The sequence below is a fragment of the Gymnoscopelus microlampas genome (assembly GCF_963454915.1).
Source record: "Gymnoscopelus microlampas genome assembly, chromosome: 24".
Classification (NCBI taxonomy): Eukaryota; Metazoa; Chordata; class Actinopteri; order Myctophiformes; family Myctophidae; genus Gymnoscopelus; species Gymnoscopelus microlampas.
Window position 1 is genome coordinate 16,332,768 of NC_139961.1, and position 15,119 is coordinate 16,347,886.

At 41.1% G+C, this 15,119-nt stretch overlaps 1 protein-coding gene across 3 annotated transcripts in view; it reads left to right on the forward strand.

Moving 5' to 3' along the window:
- The first annotated feature begins 669 nt into the window (after nt 1–669).
- LOC311041086 (uncharacterized protein) overlaps nt 670–15,119 on the forward strand; it is a 32,992-nt gene continuing 18,542 nt past the window's right edge. For all 3 annotated transcript variants that reach the window (XM_084051535.1, XM_084051536.1, XM_084051534.1), the window contains exons 1-6: nt 670–801; nt 4,908–5,030; nt 5,870–6,001; nt 6,719–6,838; nt 9,384–9,500; nt 11,596–11,694. In XM_084051535.1, the coding sequence (XP_083907661.1) occupies nt 762–801; nt 4,908–5,030; nt 5,870–6,001; nt 6,719–6,838; nt 9,384–9,500; nt 11,596–11,694 (631 nt within the window). In that variant the 5' untranslated portion in view covers nt 670–761. The remainder of the gene's footprint in view (nt 802–4,907; nt 5,031–5,869; nt 6,002–6,718; nt 6,839–9,383; nt 9,501–11,595; nt 11,695–15,119) is intronic.

Consider the following 15,119-nt stretch of genomic DNA (forward strand, 5'->3'; position numbering starts at 1 on the left):
CTAGTTTAAAATTGTCTTAAATTGGTATAATCATTTCGTTTCGTTTGGTATAATAACGGTTTGATACATCAATCTTTTTATTTTAACTCGTAGCAAGATTAGCGAGACTTGACGAATTGGTTCTTTCTTATTATGTGGGGAACAAAAACAATGTGACGCCAACCGGAACACACCACCGGAACACGATTCTTGTTTTCCTTTTTATCTAAACCGGATCACACGGGCCAGTTTAGTGTATTCCAGGCTTTCCTCCTTGATGGAAAGTCTGGAGACACTATCGAGGTGACAACAAGACCAAAAGAAGCAACTATAATAGGGCACTGCAGCACTTTAAACCAAACATCGGCCATTTCTAATAGAATCTTGGAAAACGTGTGGAATTAAAAAAAAAAACATTTGAACAACTCAAATCTATCTAGTAATCTAGTCCCTGGCACAAAATATGTTCAGTCCGCAGTCAAATACATTGCATTCATTTGTCAGGTTTCCTTGACATGAAACTGTTTGAGAACCACTGGTTTAAACAAGCCCAAAAAAACGCAACCCGCAACTATCAATATTTTATATTGATAGTAAGAAATGTGAGTCCTTTTTCCGCCACTGTCCCCAATCTAGATTTCGTGAAACAGGCCCCCTGGTTGCTCATTTCTCTCACACAATCTGGCAACACTGGCAACGAGCAGCAACAACAACTAACGTCTCGAGTAGTACAGTAGTTAGTACTGTAATAGTATCATTAAAGCCACAGCGGAGGCAGTTTGATGGAATACATCTTAGTCAATGGGAACCGAGTGGATGAACGTATGAAGAAAACACTATCTTTGTACATTTTTTGTGTGTCTGTTTAGCTAATGATAACGTAGCCCAGGAACATGACTGTCAGTCATGGCGCTACGTGTTCCCGTGTTTTGGAAATGTTACATTTACAAGCCGTACATCTACATAAACGTTCAGATGTCAAATATAAAGTGCTGACCCCGCGGCCACGGACGTAACAAGTTAAAACGCATGGGTCTAAGTACCCGTATCTTCCGTATTGTTCAATAAAAAGCTTTTTAATCCGCTCGCCGGCCATTTCTCCGAATCTTCTCCATATGCTTTCAACCACGCGCCCCTATCGGTTGGAAGGTGTGTCGCACCCTGATACATTATTATTTTAAATAGAAAATGGCCGGCGATCGGATTAAAAAGCGTTTTATTGAACAATACGGAAGATTCGGGTACTTAGACCCAGGCGGTTTAACTTGTTACATCCGTGGCCGGGGGGGTCAGCACTTTATATTTGAAATCTGAACGTTTATGTAGATGTACGGGTTGTAAATGTAAAATTCTCAAAAAAACAGGAACAAGTTAATTGCGCCATGACGCTTGTGACAGACGAGCGTCATGTGAACCGTGGCTAATACATGCTAACTTAAGTTTAGCTTGGTTGCTAAGGGCTAGCTGCTGCATGGCTAGGTTTCTTGGTTCAGGATGAACATCAAACAGCTAATGTTACATCATGTCTTCTACAATGTTGTGTGTGTGTGTGTGTGTGTGTGTGTGTGTGTGTGTGTGTGTGTGTGTGTGTGTGTGTGTGTGTGTGTGTGTGTGTGTGTGTGTGTGTGTGTGAGAGAGAGAGTGAATGTTAATGTTGTGGTCGGGTCCCTCACAACTTCGGAGCATTGGTGGAAAAACTATTCAAATTCTTTACTTAAGTAAAAGTACCAATACTGCAATATAAACATACTCTGTTACAAGCAAAAGTCCAGAATTCAAAATTTACTTGAGTAAAAGTACAAAAGTATTGGCATCAACATGTACTTAAAGTACCAAAAGTAAAAGTACTAAATATTTGAAAATAGCCGATCTACAAGCTCACAACGCGCTTGTGAGCTTGTAGATCGGCTAATTTCATATAGCCTATAGGTATAAAATAGGGCTAAAGTGGTTAATGTTTGTTTCATTATATCATAATTTATATCTGAAAAGTAACTAAAGTTTTCAAATAAATGTAGTGGAGTAAAAGTACAATATTTGCCTCTGAGATGTAGTGGAGTAGAAGTAAAAGTATTAGAAATTGGAAATACTCAAGTAAAGTACAAATACCTCACAATTGTACTTAAGTAAAGTACTTAAGTAAATGTACTTAGTTACTTTCCACCACTGATTTAATACAATCTCTATAGACGGGTTTCATGTTTGTAAACATTGAGAGGATATGACCGCGCAGAGGAGGGGGTAAGCCTATGGGTGCGTTTGGAAATTACGCACCGGAGCACACTCGCCTATTAGTTTGTATTGGCCAGTGCGCTCACTGCCGCTCAGGGCTGTATTTTCGAACGCGCCTTTCACCCGGGCATGCGCAGATTGCGCATTCTGCTCTGTGATGACGTCGCGCGGAAATCCGTCTATAGAGAGGGACCAGACCTAATCTGCAAAGGGGAGACCGGGGACGACAGTAACACTTTTTGTATTTGCCTTCATAATTCACAGACTACTTGAAATATCCTAGTCATCTTTTGCTATAAGAAACATATATATGTGCACTAATTAATAATACCATTTTTAAGCTTTCATTAATAAGGACAAGACTAAAATATTAATTTGAATGCAATGAGTCACAGTGTTACGATTGCCCCCGTGACGGGGGCAGTTGTAACAGTGGTTGGGGGCAATTGTAACACTGTAAAAATAAGTCATATTAACACACTTTATCTCAAATAATTCAATTCAATTCATTCAATTCAATTTTATTAAAGTGTCAAATCACAACAAGTTGTCTCAAGACACTTTACATGTAGAGAAGAGACCCAACATCCCACCCTGAGCAAGCAATTTTGCGACAGTGGCAACGAAAAACTCCCTCTTAATTCAACAGGAAGAAACGTCAGGCAGACCCTAGGCTCTAGGGCGGGGGCCTTCTGCCTCGACCGTGTTGGGGGAAAGAAGAGAGAGAGAAAGGGAGAGACAGAGGAGAGACAGAAAGAGATACAGTGCAAGCAGTAACAATAACAATAATAGCAAATATAATAGTGTAAGATACTAGCATATGATAGTATAATATAGTACAGCAATAGTGTGTATGCAGTATATAATGGAATAATATAAAAATGTTTAAGATAATATAATATGCGGTATAGTGTAGTGTAGTAGAAGTCCACGGTCGTGTCCAGGTCGTGCTCCATGGAGAGAGGCCCGGTCCGGTCCGCAGTCACAGTCTTGAGCCGCAGCTGGGGGTCCGTAGTAACAGTCCAAAGACTCCATGGAGAGGCCCAGGCCCGGTCCGCAGTCACAGTCTTGAGCCGCAGCTGGGGGTCCATAGTAATAGTCCATGGACCTGCGACGTGGGTGGTAGAAGAAACTCCGGGGAACGAGTCCCCGGTTGTAGAATTAGTGGCAGGCCTTACTAGAGCGTGAATCCGTACAGGGTTAATTACGATTGTACCAATGGGACACAAACCCACACAACCAAAGGGAGGACGGGAAGAGAGAGGACGAGGGGAGAGAGGATGACTATAGGGGGACTGAGTCTATACACTTCGGCTATAGGCTTTATCATAGAGAAAGGTTTTTAGTCTAGTTTTAAATATACAGAGTGTGTCTGCTTTACGGACTGAGACTGGGAGAAGGTTCCACAGCTGAGGTGCTTGAAACTTAAATGCTCTACCTCCTGTTCTAGCACATCCCTAAGTAATATGTATTTGTTATAATTTAACATTTATACTTACAAATGTATTATATACATAATTACAATTATTTTGTATTTTCATTAAAAAAAAATATTTTTCAATTTTGTTTTTTCACATGTATGTTATTTTTTTTATCTAAATGTATTTTTACTTTGAAATGTAGTGACATTTAGTGAAATATGTTCATTTACTAACATAAAAGTATGTAATCCCAGACACAAAATCTGCTTGCATTGAAAACACATTGTTACAATTGACCCCGGTCACTTTGTTACAATTGCCCCCGATGGGTCAACCATGATAAAATCCCATATTCTAGCTAGAAACACCTATACTAGCATAGGCTGCTGATGTTAATTTGTGACCAATAACATAGAGATACAATTAATCTAAGTTTAATCAGCTGACATCTTATCTTTAGACAGCAGAAGGAAAATACTGTACACTCAAAAATGTACGTTTACACCTCAAAATCTGTTTTTTGTTGAAAACTTCTAATGAGATGAAATTATCATTCTATCCTTCCATAGGCAGAGAGAGGACCCTACTGAGCATGTGCACAAGAAGTCTCAGCCCTCTAGCTTGTTCCTAATTAGAATTATTGAGTGTGTTACTTTTGCCCCCTGTTACTTTTGTCCCCGGTCTCCCCTATGTATTGTATATCTTTTTAAAAATATTTATATTTTAAGATTTTCACACATTTTCACGATTTTTCAAAAATAGCAGATCTACAAGCTCATAGCGCTATGAGCTTGTAGATCTGCTATTTTTTAATAGCCAAAGAAATCTAAAATGACAGCGAAGTGTCCCCAGATTGAATGGGTTAAGCTATAACTAGGCTATACTAAGTTTGAACTTAGTGTGAGGTGGTGCAACTGGCCCCTGGCCTTTGAGAGAGGGTTTGTGGGTAGCTGGGGAGAGATGTCATATTGCTGCCAAAATGCCACTCGACAGCAGTCAAAATATGTACCTTTGTTTAGAGTTATTTGATTTGCTTTCATTAGCTTGAATTCAATACCATTGATATTTTGTTTTTTCATAAGAAGCCATATTCTTGTATGGTGAACTTTTATTTATACATTTACATTGTAAAATGTTTTTAGCAAAAGCCAAAATTTTGCGAGACTCGACAAGAGAAAACAAAAACACTTCTTTACACCCCCTTTCCCTCTGTTTTACATTGTTAATCTACGACGCATGAAAAATCAATGTCCTTATTGTATTCCTTAATTCCAGACCAGTCTGAGGAGTCCAGCCTGCAGGAGAAGATGAGTTCTCCAGCTCCAGCCAGCACCGCTTCTATTAAACAGGAACTTGAAGACACTCTTAAACAGGAACCTGAAGACCACCTGGATACTAGTACGTGTCATGCTCTCTCTCTCTCTCTCTCTCTCTCTCTCTCTCTCTCTCTCTCTCTCTCTCTCTCTCTCTCTCTCTCTCTCTCTCTCTCTCTCTCTCTTGTTCTGTTCTGTTCTGTGCCGCTATCACCTTATAAACGTTTCAGTATATGATTATTATGGTAAAAACATCAACATAATGATCATAATGAGCATGTATCTTTCAAATGTGTTAATTATTCTTTTTTGCATCTAATAGCCTCAACAAGCCCCAAACGTTCAGAACGTTTAGGGCCATTTACCATATATTGCAATGATATCGCATTCAGTTTGGCGGTGTGACTCTGCTCATGTGATATTACAGATTCCCTGTGCAAACATGTCACGGATCTTCAATTACAAACCCCCCGAGCAGAGCATAATACAGTCATTACATAAACACAACATTGAACCCTTAATGCCCAACCAACCATCACATAACACAACACCATCCACAGATCCATACAACCAACAAGAACAGAATGCCACAGGGAGGAGGCCGGGGAGGTAGAGGAATGTTTACACTGACAGTTGTACAACCGGCAATGACAGCTAAGCACGTAGAATGAGCAGAGAACAAAGGCTGCTTAAATGAACCGCCAGAGTTGCACTGTGGGTATGAGGCCGTGAGTGAGTTGGCTTGTAGCGAATGAGAATGACGAGGTTTAACGCACTGACTTGAAGGAGTACGACTATATTAGCTTGTTCGAATGGGGGGGGAGTTAATGAAGTATATAAACAGTCTGCCTTCCGTGTCTACATGAACTATCGTTACACTGAATTTCGTGTTATTAAAGTCCTAATTCTATTATTTTATTCCAGACCAGTCTATGGAGTCCAGCCTGCAGGTGAAGATGAGTTTTCCAGCACCAGCCACGACCGTTTTTCCAGAGTGCCCAGGACGGGGCAAGAGACAGAGACGCTTACCCCAGCACTTCCAGGACTTTGAATTGGGTGAGTGGGGACTGTTTAGGGAACAATATTACTTTTCCTAGGTGAGGGACCGAAGCTTGGTTTTGTTACAAGCCGTGCCGTGCCGGGCTTGTAACAGCCAAGTGAAGTGCTATCACTGGTTACAGTTTCAAATAACCTCCAGAAAGGTAATGGAGCGGAAAACTCAGTGGCATAGTATGTTAATTGCATTTCTCAACATCGCTATCCATGCTAACCCTTTAGTACCGATTTAATACTGACAAGAGTGATCTCCAGTGGCTGTAACACTTGCTGTGTGGGGACAGATCCACCTCTCCTTTGGATGTGCACCACTTTTTACTTATTACTATATTAGCAGAATATTACAAGATATAACATCCATGAGAATATTGAGAAAATAACTAGATATTTGCATGTCAAGTGAAATAAACCTTTTTAATGTTCCCCCGAGGAAGAAAGCCTAGCCTAAGTCATATCTCCTATTTTGGCATGTAGTCCAGTAAAGGCAGTATGTCCAGTAATGGCATGTTGTCCAGTAATGTTTATGCACAGTTCAGTGCAATGTTTCTCCCAGAATGAATTGGAAAATTAACAATACACTTTAGTAGTATAATTACGTTATGAACCATTCACGTTCACATCACCCTGTCTTTGAGAAACACTTCACCCTCTGTTCTCTCTGTTTAACAATCAACCTGTCACATCAAATGTCACATCAAAGCCCTTCTTCTATTCCAGACCAGTCTGTAGAGTCCAGCCTGCAGGTGGAGATGAGTTCTCCAGAGGCAGCGAGCACTGTTTCTATTAAACAGGAACCTGAAGCTGAAGTTGAAGTTAAAATTGAAGACCTGGACTACAGTAAGTTTCATGCTCTGTCTTTCTTTATTTAATTCTGTTTTTTAAGGCTGTCAACTTATCAATGGTTAAGTATATAATTATCATGGCAAAATTGTCTTCATCAAAAAATATATCACTCAAACCCTAACCTTTATTTTTGTAAATTTTGTATTGCGTTTTCTTGTGGCACTGTTGTATACTTCGTCATACAACGTTGTATGAAGAAGTATGACCTTTTTGGGGGCTTTTATGCCTTTATTGATAGGACAGTAGGCTGACAGGCAATCGGGAGAGAGATGGGGAGTGACATGCAGCAAAGGCCGTCGGAATTACCAGCCTAGGTACCCAGACGGTTACGCCAGCCGTCCGGGCCATAGATCTGCATTTTAACCGATGTACCACAGCAATTAATTATTGTTTATTGAACTGTCATAGCCTACTCTTCAGTCTCTGAATAAGCCTATTCTGTATAACTGATTAGCTGCATCTATGCTGTATTTATGCCAGCATAAAGCCCAATGCAGGGCTAACATTACAGTAGCCTGTGCCTAAAATTATATGTCTACCTCCAATGACAGGCAAGCAAATAAGTCAAGATATTTCACCCTTACGAAATTGTACTGTTATAATAATTATTATACAGTTATTTTGATAATAGTCTAATAATGAACATTTGCTTTATAGCAATCTATAGTAGCTTGTTGTAGATAGTAACCATGCAGTAGTCGACAATATCTTCCTATATAATTTTAGGAATGACAGTCAGTCAGTCAGTCAGTCACTAGCCTCGATCTCCAGGCTTTTATTTTCCTTAGCGTTTTGCTCAAAAAGAAAGCCTGGGCCAAGCTGGCATAGGAAGTGGGAGTCAACCTTTCATTTCCCCAACCAACCAGAGTGCAGTGGGCGTCGCTCCAAACATTGTAACGTCAAGGCTCTCAATGCTGCACATTGGGGGAGGAGGAGAGGCGGGGGCGGGCGCACAGATCGGTGAACCAATAGGAGCCAACGGTTGGCACGGCAGGCTAGTCAGTCACAGACTCTCTTTCTGTCCTGCTTGGTTGTACACCGAGAGGAAGCCCGTTTTTCACTTTCCCAAAATGTAAGCTGTTTATTAGCGCTTTTTTGTAAACACCGGAGATTCGGAGTTCAGGCTATGGGATCTATCGTTACCATGGTTACAGCCCCACAAGCTATGGGATAATCAAACCGCATGTGTGGAATTACTGCACGCCGCCGGGTGGCCACTGCCAGACAGAACGCTGCAAACTTAGAAAAGGCATTCATTTACGGCCCGTGTCCACACACACGCTGCGTTTTATGAGCGGGAGGGCTATGAAGATATCATCTTCATAGCACCTGCGTGCAAGATTCACACGCTCAAAATGTTCTAATCCAGGTTGTGTTACCAGCACACTAGCTTCGCTCAAACAGCTTAAACATCAACTTCTCATGGTTGCGCGAACGCACGTGTGTGTGTGTGTGTGTGTTCACTATGGCCTTGCCCATACAGTACATAACTAAAAGTCTGCAAATACTTTGACTGCACACATCCCCGGGTATGGACTAGTATTATTTAATTATGGGGGGATCAAAACATGACAAATGTCCTGGACCAGTGGTTACAATCGCTGGGCCAGTGATCTTGAAAGTCCAGTGGCAAATTTCCCTTAATGTCTACCCCTGTATGAAAAGAAAAATGTTTCTTTAATTATATCCACCTGCTTCCTAGGCTTGTGTTTTCCACTTCCTGTCGGATTTCATTGGATATCATTAGTCATCTGACCGGTTTCATTGGATTTCATTGGATCAAAAGACAGGAAGTGGAACACAGTGAAAAGCTTAGGAAACAGGTGGATAAGGAACAAGTAAACAATCTATCAATGCAATGCGTTGTGAGATTGTCTTTTTTTCCCACATCATAATGACATGCCCTAGTCCGTGGTGCTGGAGTCTCTCTTCAGGCCTCTGCGCCTGCAATCTATACCAGTGGTTCTCAAACTTTTTCATGTCAAGGACCCCCAAATTGACACTTATTAGCCCACGGACCCCCATTTCAAAAGATATGCCAGGGACCCCCATAAGAGAAGATTTTTTTACGGCTCTAGCAGTGATTCTCAACCATTTTAATTTCAAGGACCCCCAGTTTGACATGCATTAGGACTACAGACCCCCATTTAATGGCATTTCTATCACTTGGACGGCAATTTATATTGTAAAATCTATGTTAATTTAACTCTGAGTGTACAAATGGAACCAAATGGACCCATTAGGGTCCATTTGGTTCCATTTGTACACTCAGAGTTACAGACCCATAAGGGTCCATTTGGTGCCTAATCTATCATTTAGCTGGGGACCCCCTGGAACTCCCTCAAGGACCCCTGGGGGTCCCCGGACCCCACTTTGAGAACCAATGATCTATACAACCAAACCTCTACCAAAGTTCAACATGTATTGAAGCTTGGGGATCACATTTAAATTGCACCTTTTATGTTCCCTTTGTTTTACTTTTATCCTTCATCTACAACCCATGTTAAATCAAAGTCTTTATTCTATTCCTTCATTCCAGCCCAGTCTGTGGAGTCCAGCCTGCATGTGGAGATGAGTCCTCCAGCACCAGGCAGCCCTGTTTCTATTAAACAGGAACCTGAAGCTGAAGTTGAAATTGAAGACCAGCTGGACCTCTGTAAGTTCCCTGCTCTTTTTGTCTTGCTTCCTTTGATTCTGTTCTCTTGTAGCGATATTATATCATTGAATGAGTTCATGATTATTATGAAATATGTATTTTGATCAATGATATTTTATCTACTCTATTGTCATCATAAAAAATATGTATCACTCAAAATGTATCTTTAACAAAGGTTACTGTGCTTTGTTTCTTTTTGCCACTACCAAAAGCAAATCTTATTTTGTGGCAGCACAAAACGTATAGGTTGTACTGTAAAATATATTTTAATGACTTTGTTTCCCTCCTAAACAATTAAAATGACAATTTAGCCAATTAGCCAATTAGCAGACACTCTTATCCAGAACGACTTGGGAACGACAGCGATGTTTCCGAGAGCCCTGTTTCTGTGTGAAATACAAGAACGCTCACCCCAAAACACGCGCGCCCCGGATCAAATCGACAAGTGACGACCTCGAAACGGTCGCCACTAGTTATTACTAAACGTACCCTCAGTAAAATAGGGCCGAGTGTGTTTTGGGGCGAGCGTTTTTGTATTCCACACAGACACATGGCTCTCGCCGTTGAGCAGCGTGTGCACATGCGGTGCCGCACGCCTCTCGTCTATTTAACGAGCTAAAACCCATATTATAACTCTATGGCTAAAACATATACATTCCACATTCATAACATGGCAGAAAAACTATGGACATTGTCACAGTCTTTGACACACCAATGTTTACCCAAAGCCATGGCTCTGTGCGTAGTAGGAAATGCTGTCAAAATGATCATGTTAACGGCGGCCTTAACGCTACAGTGGACAACTATAAGAAGGTTATGAGATTGGTGCTCTGTGTGCTCTTGCCCTGCTGGGGGCTAGAAGGGTGTGGGGCCCAGCCATCCTGGCCTGGGGCTACGCTGCTGCAATGCTTGTTTTTTTTATGCTTGAATATTCGTCAGTACATTGTCAACGCTTCATCCTGTTTGGTTATTCATATTTTCCCATAATATTATATTTATCAATAATAACCGTTATGAATCCTTAAAGTCGATCAGTGTCTGTGCTTTTATTTGAATCTGAGTCGTGTTTTAACCATTGAGACCTGAATCCGATTCTACATGTCTCCTAAATCCCAACAGTTTTCTGAAAAATGTATGTTTCTATATCAGTGGTGCTCAATCTTTTTCATGTCAAGGACCCCCAAAATGATATGTATTTGGCCGCGGACCCCTATCAAAATATGTTGTTCCAGGGACCCCCAGAAGCAAAGATTTGAGTTAAAAATGTTCGCTTTAGGCCTGGGCCGTAGCGTGACGGTCCAGGCACCCTAGGCTGCAATGCCAGCCTGACAGCGTGTCGCGGGTTCGACTCCCGTTCCCGACGACCTTTGCTGCATGTCACCCCCCATCTCTATCCCCATTTCCTGTCAGCCTACTTTCCCTGTCCCACTCTAAAATAAAGGTATAAAAAGCCCCAAAAGAAATCTTAAAAAAAAAAAAAAATGTTCGCTTTAAAAAATATATATATTCAAAGATTTGCACACATTTTCACGATTTTTCAAAAATAGCAGATCTACGAGCTTGTATATCTGCTATTTTTGAATAGCCAAAAGTGTACAATAATGCTTTTTAGCTCAAATCTAAAAATGACACAGTTCCAGGTCTTAATGGGTTAATAGAAAAGTCCATGACAGGTCAATGTCCAGTCTTTGAAAACAACAACAACAACACCACCTCTGTTTTACATTCAACCTTCATCCACATCCATTACATTACAGTCATTTAGCAGACGCTTTTATCCAAAGCGACTTATAAGTGTATTCAACATAGGTAGGGACTAGGGAGCGAAACTACTAATCATCAGAAGTCTTAAGTGCATTCTCTTCTAAAACAAGCAACTAAGAGTATACCTAGCGCTAAGGTAAAAGTGATAAGATATATCAGCTACAGTACCTACTTTCTTAAACAGATGAGACAAGTAGGAAAATCAAATGAGCAAGAACTAAAACAAATAAGTGTATCGAATAAACAAGATCCAATAAAACAATAAAAAATAGCTTGTACGATGTCAAATCCCATGTCAAATCAAAGTCCTTATCCTATTCCTTCATTCCAGACCAGTCTGCGGAGTCCAGCCTGGAGGAGATGAGTTCGCCAGAGAGTGCCACAGTTGAAGCTGAAGTTGAAGTTGAAGTTGAAGGGGAAGACCACATAGGTACACGCTCGCTCTCTCTCTCTCTCTCTCTCTCTCTCTCTCTCTCTCTCTCTCTCTCTCTCTCTCTCTCTCTCTCTCTCTCTCTCTCTCTCTCTCTCTCTGTCTTGTTCTTTCTTCTTTTTCTTTTTCATTGTTTGTTGTGCTTTCGTCATGTAATTGCCACTTCAAAGTACATCTTACTTTTTGCATATTGTCGGGCAGAAACCAGCTAACTAAATGTTCAGCTTTTGTATGTATTTTTTCATATATCAACGTGTTAGGGTTGTCTCTCTCCCTTTTACTTTGTCTGTGTGTTGGTTAAAACAATTTTGAACCAATGGAAAGTATTAAGAAGAGCTTCTGACAAAACCTCCTAACTCCATTGGATCCTCAAACTGTCGACCAAACCAGCTAACTCCATTTTTCAGCTTTCTTTCCCCTTTTTTTCATAAATCAACCCTATTGAACACCCTTTATGTCTGTGTGGTGGTTAAAACAATATTGAACCAATGGAAAGTATTTAAAAGCGCTTCTGACAAAACCTCCTAACTCCATTGGATCCTCAAACTGTCGACCAAACCAGCTAACTCCACCCCCTCTCCCCTGCGTGGCACACAGAGCAGCTGCAGACTCAGAGCGGAAGAAAACACACTTTAACGAGGCAGGGTTTTTTCCCTTGTCTGAATTTGTCTAAGGTAAGCGCAATGTTTATGAATAAGTCTGTTTAAAGTAACTATGCAGTGTACCTGTTTATCAAACTTAGCACTAACGCTAATGTTATAAAATCTATCTAGTGTTTTCTGAGGAGAGCAATGTGACAAGACATTTGTTCATACAGCATTTCTCTCACTAGTTCTACTGAAACTGCAACTCCGTGAACCCCTCTTTGCAGAAGTTAATGTAATATTTAAAGTCCTGCTTATTGTATGCCTGTATATGCAGTGTCACGAAGTATGAGGGCATTAATTCATGCACATGCTGACCATTCTTGCAATAGGCTCTATTCACAGCAGCCATATTATGAAGACATTCACAGGTGTTACCAATGATATTAGTATCATTGGTAACAATGATACTAGGCTCTATCATTGTTGTCTAATGGAACAGAAGGCTCTGTTCCATTTAGTGTAGCACAGTGGTTTCCACGACCCCCATAACTCTGAGAGTGTACAAATGGAACCAAATGGACCCTTACGGGTCATAAATCAACCCTATTGAACACCCTTTATGTCTGTGTGGTGGTTAAAACCCCTTATGGGTCATAAATCAACCCTATTGAACACCCTTTATGTCTGTGTGGTGGTTAAAACCCCTTACGGGTCCATTTGGTTCCATTTGTACACTCTCAGAGTTACACACCTGTAACAGAGTGTTTCCAGTGAGCCAACATGCACAATATCAGCACCCTGACTCTGTTTGACCAGAATGGAACAGAGCCTTCATTAGTATCATTGGTAACACCTGTGAATGTCTTCATAATATGGCTGCTGTGAATAGAGCCTATAGTAATATAGCTGTTAGCTTACTGAGGAGTCTTAGTTAACCGGCTATATAACAATAACTTATCAGACTGTTATTGCCTATCATTCAATAAGTTGTTCATCAGCAGATTGTACATTTGTTTACAGTATGTCCCTGCTGGATGAAATGTGTGGCTGTGCGGTCCGGGCGTTCTATGGGAGGGCATGGAGAAGTGTAGAGAGAGAGGAAAACTTGAAGTGGTCCCAGGTACAATACTGAATAATGTGTTCATGATTGATGAGTTGTATAGACCAGTGTTTTTTTCAGTGTCCCGCAGCACTTTAGTGTGCCGTCTGAGATGACTGGGTGTGCCGTGTAAAATGTCCCAACAAAAATGTCTCATCGTCCGTCACGGACACACAGCCAATAGGCTCTAAGCACAGCAGGCATTTTGGAGAGAAATTGGGCCTCTTGTTACTTCCTTCACAGGTGTTACCAATGATACTAATGAAGGCTCTGTTTCATTCTGGTCAAACAGAGTCAGGGTGTTGATATTTTGCATTTTAAAAGTAACTCTGAGTGTCCAAATTTGTACACTCTCAGAGTTATGGGGGTCCTTGAAATTAAAAGTTTTAGAACCACTGTGCTACATGAAATGGAACAAAGCCTTCATTAGTATCATTGGTAACACCTGTGAAGGAAGTAAGAGGAAGCCCAAATGTTTCTCTCCAAAATGGCTGCTGTGCATAGAGCTTATCACCACCGAGTCCATTCAGTGAAGCGACCCTCGCCCCAAATGTATGGCTTTGCGTGACATCAGAGTATTTGGAGCAATGGAACTTATGCTGGGAGAACCGTGTCAGTGTGTGCACTGATGGGGCCGCATCTATGACCAAGCGGCACAAGGGATTTGTAAGCAGAGTGAAAGAGAGAATAATCCTGACGTCATGGTTACACTGCTTTTTACACCGTGAGGCTCTGGTTGCAAAGACTTTATCAAAAGTCCAGTCAGCTGTGTTGGATGATGCGGTAAGCATCGGTAACTTTATAAAAGCATGACCATTGAAAAGCCGGATGTTCGCCACCCTGTGCGAGGACATGGGGGCGGATCATAAAACGTTGCTGTTGACCACAGAAGTCCGGTGGCTCTCCAGAGGGAAAGTTTTGTCGAGTGTTTATGAACTGAGGGAGGAATTACAAAGCTTTCTGTCTGCTGAGCAATCCAAATATACAGAACTGTTTGCAGATGAGTGCTGGTGTGTAAGACTAGCATATATGGAATATTCTCACAAGCACAGATACACTGGACAGATTTTGGTCCAAACTCGCCCTCTGGCGGCAGCATGTGGATAAGGGCAAGCTTGAGATGTTTCCCCTCAGCAACATTGGACACCCAAGCACTCCTGCTTTGTGTGGGATAATTTACTAATTCCTGAACAGCTCATTGCAGGAGCAAGAGCAGCTATTGGAAATAAGGGAGGACCGTGGTTTGAAAATGAAATTCAGCGATCTAAGCTTGAACAGGTTTTGGTTGACTTTTGCAAAAGAATATCCAGCCATTACAGACAGTGCAATGGCAGTGTTGCTCCCCTTTTCTATAGACTAGGTCAGTTTTCCAAAAATCTTAACCCTGAAGGCAAATCGTGTTAATTTATGGCACACATGTTTTCTAGGGGTATTAAGGTGTGCTGAATCCAAATCTGCTGTGTGCCAAGGCCAAAAATGGCCACTAAGCCCTCAAAATGGACCATTTAAAGATGGCGGCCACCACTATGCTGAAACATGATAAAACGCTATATGTTTGAGTAAACAAGGTAGAAAATAGACTGAAATGTCCTTTTTTATGTTTACATATATAGGGAATACAATGCAATATTCTGATTTAAGATAAATTGTGAAGGAACCACTTTTATATAATTTATATTGTGAAAATTGGCCTCTTTGGTAATGAATAATGTTTTTTTTTGGGGGGGGGGGGGGGGGGG